Genomic DNA, 19,662 nt, shown 5'->3' on the forward strand with positions numbered 1-19,662 from the left:
TACGTGACGTTCCCGGCGCTGTTGCTCCTCGAAGAGAAGCCGTTGCAGTCACTGGGAGGGAGAAAGTTTTTGCAGCTGCTTACAGGTAATAACAGGAAGCATTGAGGAAAGGAGCCTCCCGAAGCTGCCGGGATTGCAACAGCCCCCACCCTTCCTACAGCTTGCAGTACTGAATTTATTTATCCCATTGGAAATAAAGAAAATAGATTTAATTGGTTCCCAGCGAGTTAACAGGGGCTGGGAACCAATTAAATCCATTTCCATTATTTCCTATGGGATAAATACATTCGGTACTCGACCAAATCGGTTCTCAACCACACTTCTGGAACGAATTGTGGTCGAGTACCGAGGTACCACTGTACATGGTTTGTAATGCATGCATTGTTTTCTCTCAGCTCAATGTAGACGTAACAGCAGATTTAAAATTCAAACTCTTTTGCACAGTGCCTTTCCCTTCTATAACTTTTCATGGGGAAGCTAGTACCCTCCTCACTGTCATCAATGTTGAACAAATCTCTGCTTCCTCCCCCTCTTTGGCGAGTCCTGCATATCTTTGACTTGCCAGTAACACCCAGCTTATCTCTATACTCTTTGAAAACTACAATCAGGTCAAGAAGGCCAAGGAATATGGAGAAACAACTAATAACCCACAGTAAGATCATTGTGGCAGATTTTTCAGTTGTTCTGGGGACAAAGCAGGTTATATTGTTTGGGCAAATTTCCTCGGTGCAATTATAGAATTTCTCAACAAGGAAGCCAAACAGATTGTAGCTACTAATTGCAAAGCCAATTTCTATCAGGATTCTCATGACCAGTTGAATTGCATATGCGCGTGAAAAATCAGGAATTGCCAGCTCGTGGGCCCCGCAAGTGACTTTGCTTTTCGTTGACTCGCTAAAGGTTGTTTCAATGACTCTGTGGCCAAGGGTTGTTCTGATCTGTTTGCAATAAGTACAAGGGAGACCGTAGACCTCCACAACCTGATTGGCCACACTGTGCACAACGAAGCTGACAAACACTGAAAAAGGGAGCAGGACAGACAAGAACTCAAACAACCAGAAACGAACTTGAGAGACAGTTGTGAAAGCATCGTAGCACATGCTTGAACACCCTGGCTGGTTTGTATTGCAGACGAAAGCTGCCAATTCATCTTGATAGAGAGGGTACGCCCCGAGCGATATCAGCATCAGTTTCATCAGCATCATGTAGATTAGCCAAATCTTTCCTGGAAAGGAAGAAGAAGGATGGTGTAAGTCAAATAAGAATGTCCAATCCATCATCAAACCCCCTGCGCATTGACTAGCCTGGTTGAGAATAATGTCTAAATCAGTAGCTGTGTTAGGCTTGATAATATTAGATAATACTATTGTACACTGCTTTATTGTTGCTGTTAGCCGTCCCGAGTCTCCGGAGAGAGGCGGCATACAAATAAATAAATAAACAAACAAATAAATAAATAAATAAACAAACAAACAAACAAACAAATAAATAAATAAATACTTCTCATCAATTGCATTGCTGAGTGGGTCAATGACAATTCACCATGGCCAACTCACTACATCCAACTCATCACCATGGTCAACTTGATGTGGCATCACTGGACAATTCACTGCAGGAGAGGAGTTGCCCTAATATCAAAGAAATGGTGAAGTAGAAGCAATGAAGAAAGAAGGGACAAAATGAAATGTGAAATTAAAATAATGTTTAATTTATTTTAAATAATTGAATTGTTAAATTGTCCTGCAGTGATTTGTCCTGTGGCATGTTGGCCATGGCAAGTTGTCCCGTGGTCAGTTAGCCCTGGTCAGTTGGCTGCAGTGAATTGGCCATGGTCAGTTGTTCCATTGCTGAGCTGGAGAAAAGAATAAATTGTGAAAGTAATCATGGCATACTCACATTGTATAGCATCACAAAAGAGAAACACGAAAATTCTACATGTATAGAATAGATGGGGTAGTAAACAGATAAATACCAGAAGATAGCAATAATAGCTTCCTTCTTCCCGCCCCCCCAACTTCAAAAAGTTTTTTCCCCAAAGTTGGAATAATGTCAATATAGAACTGACGTTGTATTTTTTTACTTTTGTCATAAAACACAGAATGGCTCATGGGATCCATAGGCTAAAGGGATCGTGAATTTACCAGGGACAGATTGAAACCAATTGATAGAATCAAGAAATAAGTTAAATAATATAAATCTAGATTGTTGAGTCTGCCAACAGACAAGAGAAAGAAAGAAGCAGACACTATACAAGGTCACAATGCACATATGTTTTGGTGATGTTATGAAAATAGTCTCATTTTTTAAAAAGACAGATGGACAATATTTGATATTGAGGCTATCGCTACTATCAAGGACAAGGACATAAAGGTGAGGTGGTTGTGTTCTTCTTTTTCTCTCCCACGGCTCTTGCCAAACACTAGTTCTGATCATATTTATTTGTAACTAATTATGTTTAATTATTCCCCAGCAGAACAATATTAACGCCCTAAAGTGCCTTCACCAATTTCCTTCTGTTATTATCTTTGCAGACATTAAATAAAAGTTACGCTCAAAAAGGCAAACTCCCTTTGCAGCTTCACTTCCACACCACCCTTTTTTGTGGGGTGGGATGTGTGTAAATTCTGGTTGGATTTTGTTCCTGCAAATTTCATTTCAAGGTAGAGTTGTCTGGTTCTCAAACCAACTCCCTCCCCACAGCATTTAAAGAAGTTTCCCAGAACAAAAATAATTAAAACCCAAATCTAAAATGCAAATTTATAAATACTTACCTACAATGGTCACATTTGAATTGAGGACAAGGAAGGAAAAGCTAAAAGCACTCCAGTATTTCATACTTGTAGTCATAATCTTTTTTTCCCTACAAGCAGAATGAACTGCAACAATCTAAATGAAAAGAGACAGAAGAAACATTAAAAAGGGGGAAAAAAGAAGAATATTGAAATAAGGTAAGCAAAATTGGCAGAGAATTGAGATTTCTTTGAAAAATGTAATTCTTTCTTAGAGGGAGCAGAATTTATCTGAACTTTAAAAAAAAAAACCCTGTTAATTTCAGGCCTGTTTTTAAAGCAACTTTTGCCAAACAATAATAATAATGAGAAAATAGTTGAAATTGAAGAAGGAAACAAAAGCTTATCACTTAGCAGATTACTTACTAGGAGAAATTTCTCTTCCTAAATGATGCGAGCCGAAACCTGTAGTCAATCAGTCAGAGAAGTTTAAGGTTGGTCTATCTGCTTTCAGGGATGAGCTGGTAGCTAGAAAGGTCTCGCTCCTTCTGAAGCTGAGAATCTCAGCAACAAGTAGAAAACAGTGAAATCAAATTGTTCCTCCCACCGTGGAAGGAAGCAGATGTCATAGTTATCTGTTGTTTCCAGAGAGAGAAAAAAGTGTTGTACGTAAACACATTTTTTGTAAATCATAGATAGTCATTATTTGGAAATTTGATATAGGGGAGGCAACTCCGCCTAGGAAAGAGGATCTTTTATTTTTTTATTGCAAGCCATTTTTTTTCCCTTTCTGCTCAAGCATTCTCCCAAGACCTCCATCGAAGTATCTGCCATTATTCTTTCCCTACAGTTCAAGTAATAAAACCTTAAGATGTGCTTTGGCCATGGCCATTCCATCAATAGCCTAAAAGCAACACATCCAGTGGGGTCTGGTGTGCCGCTCCAGTAGCGGCTCACTGATTGCACAATTCTGGCGCAACGGCTCCAGTCTGTTTTTGCTGGTCCGTGCACGGCACCATCTTTTTAAAATAATTTTTCATGATTTTCACTCTCTGAGCATGCACAGAAGGAAAATTGTCCCTCTGCACATGCGCAGAAGCAAAATTGTGCTGGGGACGCGCACGCTTGAATGTAGCAAGGGCTCATGCATGTGAAACATTGCGATGTGCACACAGCAGTAGGGGACAGTAAGCAACCCATCCCAAACTGGGTGCATCCATCCCAAACTGTATCTCTTTGCCTGCGCAGAATTTTTTAAACTCTTTTTCTGACTTTAATTGATTCACATGTTAGCATATTCTGCATGTGGAGGTAACAAAGATGAAATACACCGTGTGTATTCATAACATATACTGTATTTAGAAATAGGTCCTAAGGCCGAGGTTTTAAGCTCAAGGCCTGGGGGCCATATTCGGCCCTCTGGGTGCTTAGATCTGGCCTGCAGGACAGGCCTGGAAGCAGCCAAGGACCAGCCTGCAATGCCTCTGGCAGAGAAAACAGAGCTCCGTTTTTGCTGGCAGAGGGCTGCAGGAGGCTGTCACAGGCAAAAACAGGAAAGAAGGAAGGAAGGAAGGAAGGAAGGAAGGAAGGAAGGAAGGAAGGAAGGAAGGAAGGAGATTAAAATGAAAGTGAGGGAGGGTCTCCGAAAAGTATTGCTTTAGCACCTAGCCACCACAGATGCCCCAACATGCCCACTATGATCACAACTAGTGTTGGGCGAACTTCTGGAAGTTTGGGTTCGGCAAACTCACCCGAACTTTGCAGTGAAGTTCGGGTGAGTTCGCCAAACCCGAACCCAAACCCAAACTTTACCCGAACCCAAACCGCAGCAGCACTTTTTAAAAACTTTTTTTAAAAGTTTGGATAAAGTTTGGGTTCGGCGTGGAGTTCAGGTAAAGTTCAGGTTCAGCATTTGGCCGAACACTGCGAAATGCCGCCACCCCGAAGGAGAGTGGGGAATCCCATCGTGGGATTTCCCATCTCCTTTAGTTTTGCTTATGGCGCTGTAAGCAAAAGGAGGTGGGAAATCCCATGATGGGATTCCCCAGTCTCCTCCCAAGCGGCGGCATTTCGCAGTGTTCAACTGAACACCGAACCCAAACTTTACCCGAACTTTTTTAAAAGTTCGGGTTCGGCATGCGGAACATTGCAAAGTTTGGCACGAGCCCGAACTTTGCAAGTTCGGTTCACCCAACACTAATCACAATGAAATCAAATTTGAGGTCCTTGTTATAGGGTTTCAGAGATGGGCATTTTCAGAGTCATCATTTCTTCAAGGAAATAATGACTATCTCACCTATAGCAAATGCAACTAGGAAGGATTATGAATTGTCCTTTTAGTGTACACCCTGCTTGGTTCAACTAATAGGCTTTTTCTAAATATTCATGCTGATATAACTTTGCTTTAAGCTTCCAACCAATACCATCTTGATTTTAGGATCAATGAATGATACTGCTTGACTATCTTTCTTTTTTTAATATGCGGTATATATTCATTAATTATTATTTTTTGCATAGAATGGGAGACAAAATGGAATTAAAGAGAGAGAAAATTGCAAGAAAAAGGAGTGAAAAAAATTAACATCAACTAATATATGAATAACTTGCAGCCTTTTTTTCAATGGATGATTACTGTTTTGTCCTTTTAAGATATTACACAACTCTATTCAAGTCTTTATTAAACTCACCTCTTTCCTAAGGTCTTATTTTGACCAACTTTCAACTTCCAAAACCAATTAATATATTAGAATTTCCTAAACTATTAACCTTCCTTCTGCATAGTTTCAGAATCAGGCATAATAGAGCAACTATTAGAACTAGGAGCAATAATATTGGGGGGGGGAGAGAGAATTTGCCCACAAAGGCTAGCATTTGGGGAAGCATATTTATCTTTACGGACTTTACACTGAAGGCCAGTTATTACAAGGTTGTTTAAAATAGGAAAACAACCTTTTTGCTCATTCAAGTTCAGTTGGCCCACCCCAAAGAGATTAGATTGCTCAGGGTAGACTCAGCTCTTCTTGCTAAATAAGCTAAATATTTAATAAAAGTTCACTGGCAGACGTAACCAGTGTTCCAAATGAAAAAGTATTCTTAAGATGAGGGTTAGGTACAAAAATGCAACATGTCCATCATTGCTGATGCAGTCCCAGGATTAATAGCATCATTTCTCTTTGTAATATACAGAATATTTTGACTCCTTCGTTGTGTTATGTCTTTAGGCTCCCATTGCCACCCTGCAGCCTTCAATAAGGCAGTAGAAGTAAGGCTGGAGTATGAGACGCATTAGATTTGGGTCAGCTTGTTTTACGTCAAGTACTGATACTTGCTAGCATTGCATGGTTTTCAGGTCGCCTTTCCTTGGCAAATAAATCTGCTTTTTCCCTGGTGAATTGGAAAAATCAAGATGGCAATGACGATAGTGTAATTAAAACTCCACCATTTTTTTTTAATGTTCATGATGTGAATATCCCAGAATGACGGAATGATTACAGTTCCTTTAATTGGACGGGACTGTCTAATTTCTCACAATGTTACCAAACAATGAAATATTCATCTGGAACAATACAAAAATTTAAAACCAAGAGTTTCAGTGAAAATATTTAGAATAGAATAGAGCTGCAAGGCACCTTAGAGGTCTTCTACTACACCCCCCCCCCCTGTTCAAGCAGGAGAACCTATATTATTTAAAATATGTGGCTGTCTAGTCTCTTCTTAAAACCCACCAGGAGCACTCACAAATTCTGAAGGTAATTGGTTAACTGTTAGGAAGTTTCTCCTTAATTCCAGGTTCCTTCTCTCTTTGTTTAGTTTCCAACCATTGTTTCTTGTCCTGCCCTTTAATGCTTTGTACAATAATTTGATCCCCTTTTCTTTCCAGCAGCCCCTCAAATACTGGAATATTGCTATCATGTCACCCCTAATTCTTCTTTTTCCTTAGCCAAACACAAATCCTGTAGCCATTCTTCAAATATTTTAGTCTCCAGGCCTTTGATCATCTTAGTTGCTCCTTTCTGAGCTTTTTTCAGGGTCTCAAAATCAGAGCCGGGGTGCCACAGTGGTTAGAGTGCAACACTGCAGGCCACTTCAGCTAACTTCTAGCTGTAGTTCAGCAGTTCAAATCTCAAGGTTGACTCAGCCTTCCATTTTTCTGAGGTGGGTAAAATGAGGATACATATTGTTGGGGCCAAGATGCTGATTCTGTAAAACCGCTTAGAGAGGGCTATTATTATTATTATTATTATTATTATTATTATTATTATTATTATTATTATTATTATTATTATTATTTAGATTTGTAAAAAGATTTATAAAAGCCCTATGAAGCGGTATGTAAGTCCAAATGCTATAATGCAATTGTTATCTTTTTTGCAGAATGGTGATCAAAATTGGATGCAGTATTCCAGGTGTGGTCTTGCTAGGCTTTTATAAAGCGGTACTAATACTGCATGTCATTTTGATTCTATGCCTCTGTTTATACAATCTATGATTGTATTAGCTTTTTTTGGCTGCTGCTGCACATTGCTGGCTCATATTCAACTCATCATCCACTAGGACTCCAAGGTCCCTCTCATTGCTGAAGGAAGGACGGAAGGAGGGAAGACTGTAGGATTTTGATACCGTACTACTTTCAAGGGAGGCCAACAAGGATTTAAGGATGCAACGTGAGTATTTATGGACCATAATGTGAGAACTCGGTCTATCAGAGAGAAAGATGGGGGATGATACAACAGCAGTCTTTCACCAGTTGAGGAACCATCATAAAGAAGAGAAGCACCTGATGATAGGACAAGAACAAACAGGTGGAATATTATTGACAGATCCAGCTTAGAATTAAGGAGAAATTTCCTGATAGTAAGAACAATCAATAAATGGAATGGCTTACCACTGGAAGAACTGTATGCTCCTTTATTAGAGCTTGTCAATATAAAAGACTGGACAGCCATTTGTCTAGAATGGTATAGAAACTTCTGCTTGAGCAGAGGGTTGGACTAGAAGACCTCCAAGGTCCCTTCCAGTTATTGTATGATTGTATTTAATGTGCTCTAACTTTTTTCCTTGCTGTATTTTTGCCGTTGTAACAGAAGAGTGAAAACACTGGACAACTGAAAGGCTAGGCATATAAAATACTGATGTTCATTATTCGTGTGTGGGTGAGACAGAGGGAGGGAGAGAGGAAGAGGGAGAGAGAAGGGAGGAAGGATGGGTGGGTGAGATGGGGGGAGAGGAAGGGAGAAAATAGCTGTGACCCCTAAGTCCTTGACTTATGAGCACAATTAAGTCCAGAATTACTGTTACCAAGCGAGGAGGCAGTTGTTAACTATGTTTTGTCCTATTTTAAGCCTTTCTTGCCTCATTGGTTAACTGAATCACTGTTGTACAGCAAAACAGGAAAATGCAAGCACCGAACTGAAGGGCCAAATATAAAATGCTGAAGTTCTTTAATACTTGTTTGTTTGTTTGTTTGTTTGTTTGTTTGGTTGGTTGGTTGGTTGGTTGGTTGGTTGGTTGGTTATATGCCGCTACATATCCTCGGTGTGTGTGTGTGTGTGTGTGTGTGTGTGTGTGTGTGAAAAGACAGCTATGACTACCTAACCAAAAGGCATACATTTTATTTATTTATTCATTCATTTATTTTATTTATTTATTCATTTGTCCAATACACAAATACATAGGAAGAAAAATAGACATGTATAAGGGTAAAAGTGAACTTAGAGGAGAGAATATATGAAAGAAAGAAAATATATGATAAGTGACAGAAAGGAAAGACAATTGGACAGGGGACGAAAGGCACACCGGTGCACTTATGTACGCCCCTTACTGGCCTCTTAGGAACCTGGAGAGGTCAATCGTGGAGAGTCTAAGGGAGAAATGTTGGGGGTTAGGGGTTGACACAATTGAGTCCGGCAATGAGTTCCACGCTTCGATAACTCGATTGTTGAAATCCTATTTTTTGCAGTCAAGTTTGGAGCGGTTCATATTGAGTTTGAATCTGTTGCGTGCTCTTGTGTTGTACATATGTATATGTACAGAACAGATCTTTACCATCCAAAAGGACAGGGCTGCAATCACATAGGATCTGTTTTGATTCCTCAAATATGCCTCTGCTCTGTTTAGCTCTGTCAAAATCTAGTAGTATCCAGTCAGTAGTGAGTTCTAAAACCCTTTACTACCCGTTTGTACGTGTGCTCCTGTGCAACCACTTCTGCGCATGCGCAGAAACGTCCTGTGCAGGTGGGCAGAGACTCGCTCCAACAGCGCTGCCAGTTCTTAGAACCGGGCTGAACCAAGAACAACCCACCACTGTCTCCAGTATGTGGTTCAGCTTTCATGGCAATTAAAAAGACAGGAAGCTGAAAACTGAGATACTGTGAAGTTTCCACATCATATTAAGGAAGCAATCAAGAATGTATTTGAACTTTTAGTGTTGAAAGGATCCTGCGAAATTTTCTGAAACACCGAGAAGGCTATGGGCTGTGATGACTGGTTGCTTTGGTAAATTTTGTTATGGGAACTCATTACTAAGTTTCATATTCCATTTCATATTGCTGCTGAAAGGCTGGTACAGTGATACCTCATATTACAAACCCTTCGTCATACAAACCTTTTGAGATACAAACCCGGGGTTTAAGATTTTTTTGCCTCTTCTTCCAAACTATTTTCACCTTACAAACCCAAGCCACCGCCACTGGGATGCCCCGTCTCCAGACTTCTGTTGCCAGCGAAGCACCCGTTTTTGCACTGCTGGGATTCCCCTGTGGTTCCCCTCCATGGGAAACACCACCTCCGGACTTCCGTGTTTTTACGATGCTGCAGGGGAATCCCAGCAGCCCAAACTAGGCACTTCGCTGGCAACAGAGGTCCGGAGGTGGGAGTTCCCAGCAAGGAGAGCCTCAGCGAAATCGCAGCATCACAAAAACACGGAAATCTGGAGGTGGGGTTTCAAGGACTTTCGTGTTTTTGCGATGCTGCAATTTCACTGAGGCTCCCCTCACTGGAAACCCCACCTCCGGACTTCCGTTGCCAGCGAAGCACCCATTTTTGCACTGCTTGGATTCCCCTGCTGGGATTCCCCTGCAGCATCACAAAAAGTCCGGAGGTGGGGTTTCCCATGGAGGGGAGCCTCAGGGGAATCCTAGCAGCACAAAAACAGGCGCTTCGGCTGGCAAAAGGGGTAAGTTTTGGGCTTGCACGCATTAGTCACTTTTCCATTGATTCCTATGGGAAACATTGTTTTGTCTTACAAACTTTTCACCTTACAAACCTCGTCCCGGAACCAATTAAGTTCGTAAGATGAGGTATCACTGTATTTGACTTATAGTGAATTATGAACTATTTGTCCCACTGCAGCTATCCTGGTTCTGCATTTTTTCAACCAGCAAGCTCTTCCGATTCCTCTAGAGAGCAGCATTTCAGTAGTGATATGAAATGGAATGGGAATAGATTTACTGATCTTAAACTAAGAGTATGGGAGATGGAGATGAGAAGGAAAATATTGCCCGGGGTTGATTCCAATGACAGAAGGAGTAAAGGATATTAATTTGGTTTTCATTTATTTATTTATTAGCGCTGGAAGGGACCTTGCAAGTCATCTAGTCCAATCCCCCACTCAAACAGGAGTTCCTATACCATTTGAGACAGATGGCAGTCCAATCTCCCCTTGAAGGTCACAAGTGTTGGGGCTCTCACAACCTCCGCTGGCAAACTGTTTCACTGGTTAACCGCTCTCACCATTTAAAAAAGTTTCTCCTCATTAAAGATCTCAGTATACTAATAACAAAAGATTTAAGTGCCAAAGCCCACTGCAACAACATAGCCAAGAAGGCTTCAAGAGTTGTAAACCTAATCCTACATAGCTTCTCACACTACTTACCAGAGCTTACAAAACTTTCGCCAGACCCAACCTTGAATACAGTTCATCTGTTTGGAACCCATATCACATCTCAGACATTAACACCCTTGAAAATGTCCAAAGATACTTCACCAGAAGAGCCCTTCATTCCTCCACTCAAAATAGAATACCCTACGAGATTAGACTTTCAATCCTGGGCCTAGACAGCTTAGAACTAAGACACCTTAAACATGATCTAAGTATTGCCCACAAGATCATATGCTGCAACGTCCTGCCTGTCGACGACTACTTCAGCTTCAACCACAACAACACAACAGATTTAAACTTAATATTAACCGCTCCAAACTTGACTGTAAAAAATATGACTTTAGTAACTGAGTTGTCGAAGCGTGGAACTCATTACCAGACTCCATAGTGTCATCCCCAAACCCCCAACACTTTACCCTTAGATTATCCATGGTTGACCTATCCAGATTCCTAAGAGGTCAGTAAGGGGCGAGAACAAGTGCACTAGAGTGCCTTCCATCCCCTGTCCTATTGCTCTCCTATATCTCCTATATCTTTCTTCTATTCCTATATCTCTTCTTCTATTCTTTTATTGATATGTTCTATTCCTATATCTTCTCTTCTATTCTTTCTTAGATATATTTTACTATGAGTATATCCTCTATAACCTTCATTATGTATTTTACTATGTGTATACCCACAAAAACCATCATTGTGTATTGTGTATTGGACAAAATCAATCAATCAATAAATAAATAAATTTCCAGGCTGAATCTCTCCTTGGTCAGCTTCCATCCATTATTCCTTGTTTGGCTTTCTGATACTTTGGAAAACAGCCTCACCCGCTCTTCTCTGTGGCAGCCACTCATGTATTGGAACACCACTATCATGGTGATCCTTCTCTTCACCAGACTGGCCAAACTCAGTTCCAGTTTAAATAAGGTTGAAATATTAAGTACTCCATTTATAAAGCCATGCTAAATAGAATGCAGAATATTGGAACATGGTTGAGTACATTGTTACGATGTTCCTTATTTAAAACTCTAATGAGAACTCCACTGAGATCCTTTACACAACACTTATGGTGTCTAACTAAATCACAAATTTGTTTCCCTGGTCATTCTTGGGGAGACTGAGAAATGCCTAACTTCTAAAGATTAAACATGTGGTGGGAAAATTGGGGGAGGATTGTCCCCAATACATATTTTTAACTTTTTAATTCTAATATTAATTTTTAGACTTTTTAATATTAATCTTTGTAGTAATATTGTAGTAATGTGGCGGCCCCGACTCTCTGGAACCAGCTCCCGCCAGAAATTAGAACTGCCCCACCCTCCTTGCCTTCCGTAAACTCCTTAAAAGTCACCTCTGCCGTCAGGCATGGGGGAATTGAGGTATTCCCCCCTTCCCTGGGCCTATACAATTTATGTATGGTATGTCTGTGTGAATGTTTGGTTTAATAATGGGTTTTTTAAAAAATTTTTAAAAATGTATTAGATTTGTTGCGAATTGTTCTATTGTATGTTGTGAGCCGCCCCGAGTCTACGGAGAGGAGCGGCATACAAATCTAATAAATAAATAAATATTTGAAATATTTATACTCCACATCTCATATATGTATGTATTGTAACGATTTAATGAACGCAAATGAAGGACTATCAGTTCACTCTTTAAAAACAGCTACTTTGCCAATGTTAAAACTCTCACACAATGCTAACCAATTTTATAGGCTTATGATGAATTCTATATAATTAACCTGACCAATATTTTTAGGAGTTTTAGACCAGTGTTTGTAAATCATGATGCTCAAAATACTCTCAATTTTTTATTAGCCCAGATATGCACAAAACCAACTACTGAAAATCTCTGTGTGTGTCAAAATTCATTCGGAATGTTCTTGTTACATCTCCATTCAAATGATTGGTTCCCCTTCCCTGATAGAACTCTTTGAAGATATCTGCATGGAAACTTTTGTTTGATTTAGAGGTCTAAACTTATCACAAGTCTAAGTATGATAGATGTAATTTGGCTTCTTACCTAAACCTTTTCTTTTCAACATCCATGGAAAGGCAAAACTTTCTTTATTCACCTCCTTAGCTTTGTGAGCTTTTCCAAAAAATTAGATACCTCTAATTTCTTATACAAAGCATTTGAAGATGTCGAGAAATAATAATGTAGCTGTTCTTGAGGAAGATGCCTTAATCAGTCTTCCCACCCAATTCCCAATTTTGTTTTTATTTTTCCTGGGGGGGGGAGAGAAAGAGGGAGAGACTCCGAATAATTTTGAAAATTTTATTATTTTTTGTATGTAAATTATAATACATTATATTGACTTGACACAATGATATTAGTACAGGATTAATTGATATTAATGATGTTCTGTTTAGATAACTTTGAGCATTAGAGATAATAAAAAGAAAAAAAATAGTTCTACAGTGTGGATTGCAATTTATGACACTGAAGTTACAAAGAGTTAACAATATTAATTTTTTTAAAAAACCTACCAGAGTATTAATAAAAGCTCCTAACCTTGAGCTAGTTGCTTAGTATTAAAGTAATTATTGCAAATGTTTTATATGTAATATGGATATGGGTATAGAGACACATACATGCATATGTATGTGCATGTTAATAAAAACTAAAGTATGACAAGCAAAATTTTAATCTGTCTGCAGGTTATTTCACAGTATTTGTTCTGCATTGAAAATTTCAAACTTGAGATGATTATTAAATCTAAATTATAATATTTTAGATGTAGATATAAACACTCACACACTTATACGTATATGTGTAATTGTTAATAAAAGAAAAAAATGAAATAATCCAAAGCAACTTAATCTGTCTGCAGATTATATCAAACTATTTGTTGTGGGTTAAAGATGACAAACTATATGTATAGATATAGATGCATGCATTTGTATCTGTGCATGTTAAAAAAATACAGTAAGCAAAATTAATATAAGAAGAATTAAAATACTAAAAACAGTAATATATAAAGGGGGAAATTAAATAGGAAAAGAACTAAAGGGTTTCCAATTTCCCTCCTTTGTAGATCTGCTATTGTGTCAAAATTACGATTTCAGGTGGCAGACTGTGATGGTATTTGCCACACAGCATGTTGTCTTGTATGTCTGGCAACTATTTTTCCTTAAATTTGCTTAAACTTCTCTTCCATTGCTGCATGTTCTCCAAATTTCTAGATAGATGGTCAGAATTGTATATTTCTTCCATTGCTAAGCAAAATTTATTTTCTATTTTTTTTGGCGGGGGGGAGGGTATTATAGCTGTGGTTTCATTTCAAATTAAATTCCTTTTTTTTTACATTGTACTATGTATTCCAGTACTTTGTGGGATTTTTATATCTCTATTAAAAGTGGTCCTTCTGTTTCGTGGCACTTCCGAAACTTACTACTGTATGAACTGCTTATCTTAAATATTATTGCTGGAACTATATACCATATAGGTAGGATATGTTGTATCTATTTTACTTTAAGTTATAACTTCATCTATATCTTACAGACCATGCCATAAATTTTCCCATTGTTGTGTGGCAACTGTTTCTTTAAAACATTGCATCTCTTTGATCATCAAGTTTTGGGATTTATTCTTTCTTATTCTGGATCCTATTTAAGTAAAAGTTTGTATAATTGCTCCAAGAAAATGTGTTGGTTTCAAAATTCAAGATTTTAATTATTTACCATTCCACCCTTCTGAGCTTTTTCAAAAATCAGTTGCCTTTACTGGATGGGCAATCTTCTTTTTTAAAATATCATTAGAAGGGGAAGGAGAAATGGCTGGAGAAATGTGAAGTTTATACTTCTTTAAGGTGCCTAGGTTGAAGAACCCTGTCTAAGAGAGGAAAGCATTAGGACCAAACAGCTCTCTTTTTTTCTATATAGTGAACCTTTCTAATTATGCAAAGGTTAAATGCTACAAAAAGTTATATATGGTTTGCAAATGAAAAGAGAATGCGCGCATTCAGTGCAAATTTAGGATTTTAGCAATTGAGATCTTTCACAGGGTGCCGTTCCTTTTTGTAGGTTTTCTTGGGAAGATTGCTGGAATCCTCAGTAACAACGTCGGTTCTCAAGCTGAACAACTGTCTCGGTTGCCGCTGGAGGCGGCTCCTGCCTATCTCCGCTGTGCTGGTTCCACCCGGCTTATTCCTGCAACCTTTTACAGCCACAAACAGGTCAACCAGGCCAAGAATTAAGGAGAAACCACTGATAATCCACAGTAAGATAATCATGGCAGATTTTTCTGTTGACCTGGGGATAAAGCATGTTATTTTACCTGGGCAAGGTTCCTCGGTACAACTGTATAATTTCTGAACAAAGAAACCAAACAAACAATAACTGCTAATTCTGAAACCAACTTCTATCATTAGCCTCACAAAGAGGTGAATTGCATAGGCCCGTGAGAAATCAGGGATTGAAAATTCATGGGCAGCACAGGCGATTCTGCTCTTGTCTGCATCGTTGAAGATTGATTCTGCACCCCTGAAAATAGTGGATATTTTGGTCTGTTTGCAATAGCTGCAAGGGTAGGAATAGATCCTCACCACTTGCTTAATCACACTATGCATGATACACATAATAAACACTGCAATAGGGATCAGGACAGACACAAACTCGAAGAACCAGAAGCGCACTTGAGAGACTGTAATGAAAGCATCATAGCACATGCTTGTGCATCCTGGCTCTTCAGTATTACAGACGAGGGCTGTTAACTCGTCATCATAGACAGGATATGCCCCAAACAAGATCACCATCAATCTCATCAGGATCATGTAGATTAACCAAATTTTTCCTGGAAAGAAAGAAGGGCGAGATGAAACCAATGTTAAAAAATCCACCAATCACTAAAATCTTGACATTGACTAGACTGGTTGAGAATAATTTCTAATAGTAATAATATTTAAATCCTATGCATGTAAGGATTACACACGCTGCTTATCAATTGCATTGGTAAGTTGTAGAAATAGTCAAATTTCAATCAGAAGATGCTCATAAAAATGACCCTCTTTTTTCCCAGTGAATAACATCGTACATCTTGGTCCTCTTGTTTATAAAAGGGAAACTACAAAAATTATTGCAATAAACAACTTTATCTTCAATGCATACATCTAGTCCCTTTTTCAAACCTTTTAAGTTAAATGGCTAGCATGCTGAACAGCTTGTGGACCCTCCACATGTTAGCTGATGGATGTAATATGAAAAATAGCTGCCTAGCAGCTTCAAATATCATCAAAAAATAGAGCTGACTCTTCTGAGGTAACCTGTTGACTTAACATCTTACATTGTTAGAGAATTTCTTTTAACATTTGGCTGCATTCAAAAATCATTTCCACCAGGTGTTCTAGTCCTGCTTATCAGAGTAATAGGATGTACATTTCTTCTCAGTTAATCTTCAAAGATTGCTATATTCACTTACTATTCTGTTTTCTAAACTGCACACATTCAATTGGCTTCAGCTATTTTCTTACAGGATTTGGTTTTCAAGTCCTTTATAAACCTGATTGTATTCAAGTCCTTTATAAAGTTCATCTATTTATACCTCACATGTCAATATATTTATTTATATACCACACATATTTTGGATACATTTTGTATTAGTCAACTCCATCAATTGTATGCATTGAGTGAACAAATACTCCCATCCATCTTTTCAAAATCTTTCATTAATTCATGTCACTACATGCCATGAGTTCAAATTTTGTATCAAAGAAAGACAAAAATTAGCCTGGCAGGTCTTCTGAGATAAGAAGCTGGGTTTGTACTTGGATGAGAGACACGAAGGAAATTCTAAGTTTATAGGCTTGATTGGGTAATAAACTGATAAATATCAGAAGAATAGATTCCTTCTGTTTTTCATAGATGTGTTTTTAAAGTTGCCAGGAATCAAGCCCAATTCAAAATAAGCTATATACTCAATGGCCATTATGCATAGTTTACGTTTTCACTGGTAGAATAGAATAGAATTTTATTGGCTTTATTGGACACACAAGGAATTTGTCTTGATGCGTCGGAACAAAATCTAAGCTCCCCCACCCTTTCTTCAATATCATATGGTATATTGTAAGTATTGTAAGTATATTGTTAAAAAGTTTCTTTTTTTCAGTCATATTATTCCAGCAAATCTTAATTTTCAAGAATAAATGCTGGGTATAATATAGTATTGACAGTGCTTTTTGCATTTTGCCATAAAATCATATGACTGGTGTGATCTATCTGTTACAGTGATAATAGATTTAAAGGGGATCCAATCGAGAAATAAGTTAAATAATCTATTGAGTCTGCCAATAGACAAGGCAAAGAAAAGTTGCAGACAATATATAAAGCAGCAATACCTAAACATTTCAATGACTGCTCCTATGAAAATAGGCTACGCACAATGCTTGATTTTAAGGCTATCCCTGCTAGACAGGCACATAAAGATGGATGTGTCTTCCTTTTGGCCGAATCTTCCAATTTTATTCTTTCTTCCATTGCTCTTGCCAAAACTAAATCAATTAATTATATTCGGGGGGGGGGGTGTTGATGATTAAGTACCTTAGGAAGAGTTCTGAATTGTATTTGTGTCTAATTATTACTTAACAGAATAATATTAGTTTGTTCCACAAGACTAATTTACCCATTTTCTTTTGCTATAAAAGTTTGGCTCAAAACATTTTGCCACTTAGTTTCCTCGACACCAGATATTTATGATTCTATTTTGCGGAAGATATGTGCAAATTCTGATTCGCTTTATTCCTGGAGATTTCATTTTAGGGTGATCACCTGGTTCTCAAACCAGCTCTCCTTCCCACGACGTTGAAAGAAGTTTCCCCAAATAAAAATAATTAAATCTCAAATGTAAATTTCTATATACTTACCAACAATGGTCACATTATAACTGAGAACAATGAAGAAAAAGCCAAATGCATTCCAGTATTTCATAGGCGAAATCATTTCTCTGACCACTTTTTTCTATAGGAAGGATGAAATGCAGCAATCTAAATGAGAAGAGGGAGAAGAAACATTAAATAAATAAATAATTCTCTAAAGCTGGCTTTTAAGAGGAATAATACATAAAGTAAGCAAAACTGGCAGGGAAATAAGATTTCTTTGGGAAATATAACTCTTCCTTAAAGGAATCAGAATTCATCAAACTTTGAAAATCAAGTAAACAACATTGATCTCAAGCATAATACTTACTTAAACTTCTACCAAAAAGAGAAAAAGAAAGAAAGAAAGAAGGAAGGAAGGAAGGAAAGAAGAAGGAAGGAAGAAAGAAAGAAATAACGAAAAAAGGAAGGAAGGAAGAAGGGAGGGAGGAAGGAAGATGAAATTGAAGAACAAAATAAAACCTGGACTTTTAGCAGTCACATTACTTACCAAGAAAAAAATTCTCTTTCTAAGTGAAACAACTAATTCCAAACTTCTACACAACTAAGCCACAAGAGATGCTTTATGTTTGTCTATCTGCTCACCTTTTTACTTTTCAGGATTAGCCTCTTTCTGGTACCTCTTTCTCTTTCTCTCTCTTTCAAAGGAATAAGCTCAGCAACAAATTGTCCAGTCTAAAAAACACTGAAAGCAAATTGTCTCCTCCCACCATACAAGGAAACATCTGTCACTGTTATCTTTTGTATCTAGACCAAAAAAAAAAAAAAAAAGCCCCTGTGGGATGCACATATTTTAATGAAGCACTGATAGTCAGTATTTCGAGGTGATCCAATTTGATATAGAAAAGGCATCTTGGCAAGTAAAGGGGATTATCTGGGTTTTTTTTCCTGGCAAGCCTTTTTTTTTTTTTGCTCAAGCCTTCCCAAAGAGCTCCATTCTATAGCTCAGTAACAAAGCATCAAGACTGTACCTTTCCATCAATAGCAACAGGAGGAACAAGAGAAAACAAAAGCATGGCAATGAAGTCAAGTACCATATGGTCAGATATTTGATGGGAAACTTTATTTCCAGTGTAGATACTTTGGGTCCTTCCTTGTCCAAACGCCAGTTTGCACATAGGTTTTATCCAGAGGAACACCAACGGGAGATCTAGAGATCTTCTCTTCCTCTCCATCCATCCCAAAGTGTGTGTCTCTGCCTGTGCAGAATTTTTTAAATCTTTTTTTCTGAATTTAATTGACTCACATCTGCATGTGATGGTTCCAAAGATGAGGTGCCTTCTGACAGAGTGTGTATTCCTAGCACACACACACACACACATATAGGAATATGTCTCCCATCTGAATATTCCTTACAGTGGTTCTCAACATTTCTAATGCGTTGATCCCTTAATACAGTCCCTCATGTTGTGGTGACCCCCAACCATAAGTCTAGCGCCAATTCTCCCAACAGAGCTTTAAGCTGATTGGCAGGAAGGTCAGAGGGACACCTCTACTGTAAATGCCTGATCGGTCAGAAGAGATGCTTTAGTTCCTAACATTTGTCTTTTCCCATGGTCTTAGGTAACCCCTGCGAAACGGTCATTCAACCCTCAAAGGGGTCCCTCACGATCCCCAGTTGAGAATCACTTAGAGTGTCAAAGATGGGCATTTTCAAAGACATCATTTCTTCTAGGAAATAATGAGTATCTCACCTATAACAAATGCAACCAGGTTGGCTTATGAATTTTCCTTTTAGTATGCATCCTGCCTGATTCAACTGAGAGGACTGATTAAAGGGACTTTTCTAATATTTAACCTGATATATGTCTAGCAACATAATGACTGTCTAAAAATTAGGACAGGATTGGAAATTAGTTGTTTCGGTGAACTCTCAAAAAGTCCAATAATTAATCAAAATGAGAAAGATCTAGTTCGAAAATTTTATTTATTTATTTATTTATTTATTTATTTATTGGATTTGTATGCTGCCCCTCTCCGTAGACTCGGGGCAGCTAACAACAGTAATAGAAACAGCATATAACAATCCAATATTAAAACAGTTAAAAACCCTTATTATAAAACCAAACATACATACATCCATACCATGCATAAAATTGTAAAGGCCTAGGGGGAAAGAATATCTCAGTTCCCCCATGCCTGGCGGCAGAGGTGGGATGGAATGGAATGGAATGGATCTAGTGGTGGCA

The 19,662-nt window shown here is 38.3% G+C and overlaps 2 protein-coding genes across 2 annotated transcripts; both read right to left on the minus strand.

The window, feature by feature from the left end:
• Positions 1 to 222: 222 nt before the first annotated feature.
• LOC139153277 (gap junction delta-4 protein-like) lies at positions 223 to 3,281 on the minus strand. Its single transcript, XM_070727018.1, has 3 exons — positions 3,156 to 3,281; positions 2,772 to 2,886; positions 223 to 1,225 (listed from the first exon to the last, which is right to left on the minus strand). Exons 2-3 carry the CDS (start codon positions 2,845 to 2,847, stop codon positions 420 to 422), a joined length of 882 nt encoding a protein of 293 aa, XP_070583119.1. The 5' UTR covers positions 2,848 to 2,886; positions 3,156 to 3,281; the 3' UTR covers positions 223 to 419.
• Positions 3,282 to 12,949: 9,668 nt separating this feature from the next.
• Positions 12,950 to 18,110, minus strand: LOC139175920 (gap junction delta-4 protein-like). The gene is made up of 3 exons (XM_070767317.1): positions 18,059 to 18,110; positions 17,462 to 17,581; positions 12,950 to 15,396 (listed from the first exon to the last, which is right to left on the minus strand). Exons 2-3 carry the CDS (start codon positions 17,535 to 17,537, stop codon positions 14,585 to 14,587), a joined length of 888 nt encoding a protein of 295 aa, XP_070623418.1. The 5' UTR covers positions 17,538 to 17,581; positions 18,059 to 18,110; the 3' UTR covers positions 12,950 to 14,584.
• Between the last annotated feature and the right edge of the window lie 1,552 nt (positions 18,111 to 19,662).

Source organism: Erythrolamprus reginae, chromosome Z, assembly GCF_031021105.1.
Source record: "Erythrolamprus reginae isolate rEryReg1 chromosome Z, rEryReg1.hap1, whole genome shotgun sequence".
Lineage (NCBI taxonomy): Eukaryota > Metazoa > Chordata > Lepidosauria > Squamata > Dipsadidae > Erythrolamprus > Erythrolamprus reginae.

Bases quoted from the DNA above. Each gene is read 5' to 3' on its own strand.
- LOC139153277 (XM_070727018.1), bottom strand. From the start codon at position 2,847: ATGACTACAAGTATGAAATACTGGAGTGCTTTTAGCTTTTCCTTCCTT. The intron at 1,226-2,771 runs GTAAGTATTTAT...CTTCCTTTCCAG, and splicing joins TTCAAATGTGACCATTGTAG to GAAAGATTTGGCTAATCTAC.
- LOC139175920 (XM_070767317.1), bottom strand. From the start codon at position 17,537: ATGATTTCGCCTATGAAATACTGGAATGCATTTGGCTTTTTCTTCATT. The intron at 15,397-17,461 runs GTAAGTATATAG...CTTTCTTTCCAG, and splicing joins TTATAATGTGACCATTGTTG to GAAAAATTTGGTTAATCTAC.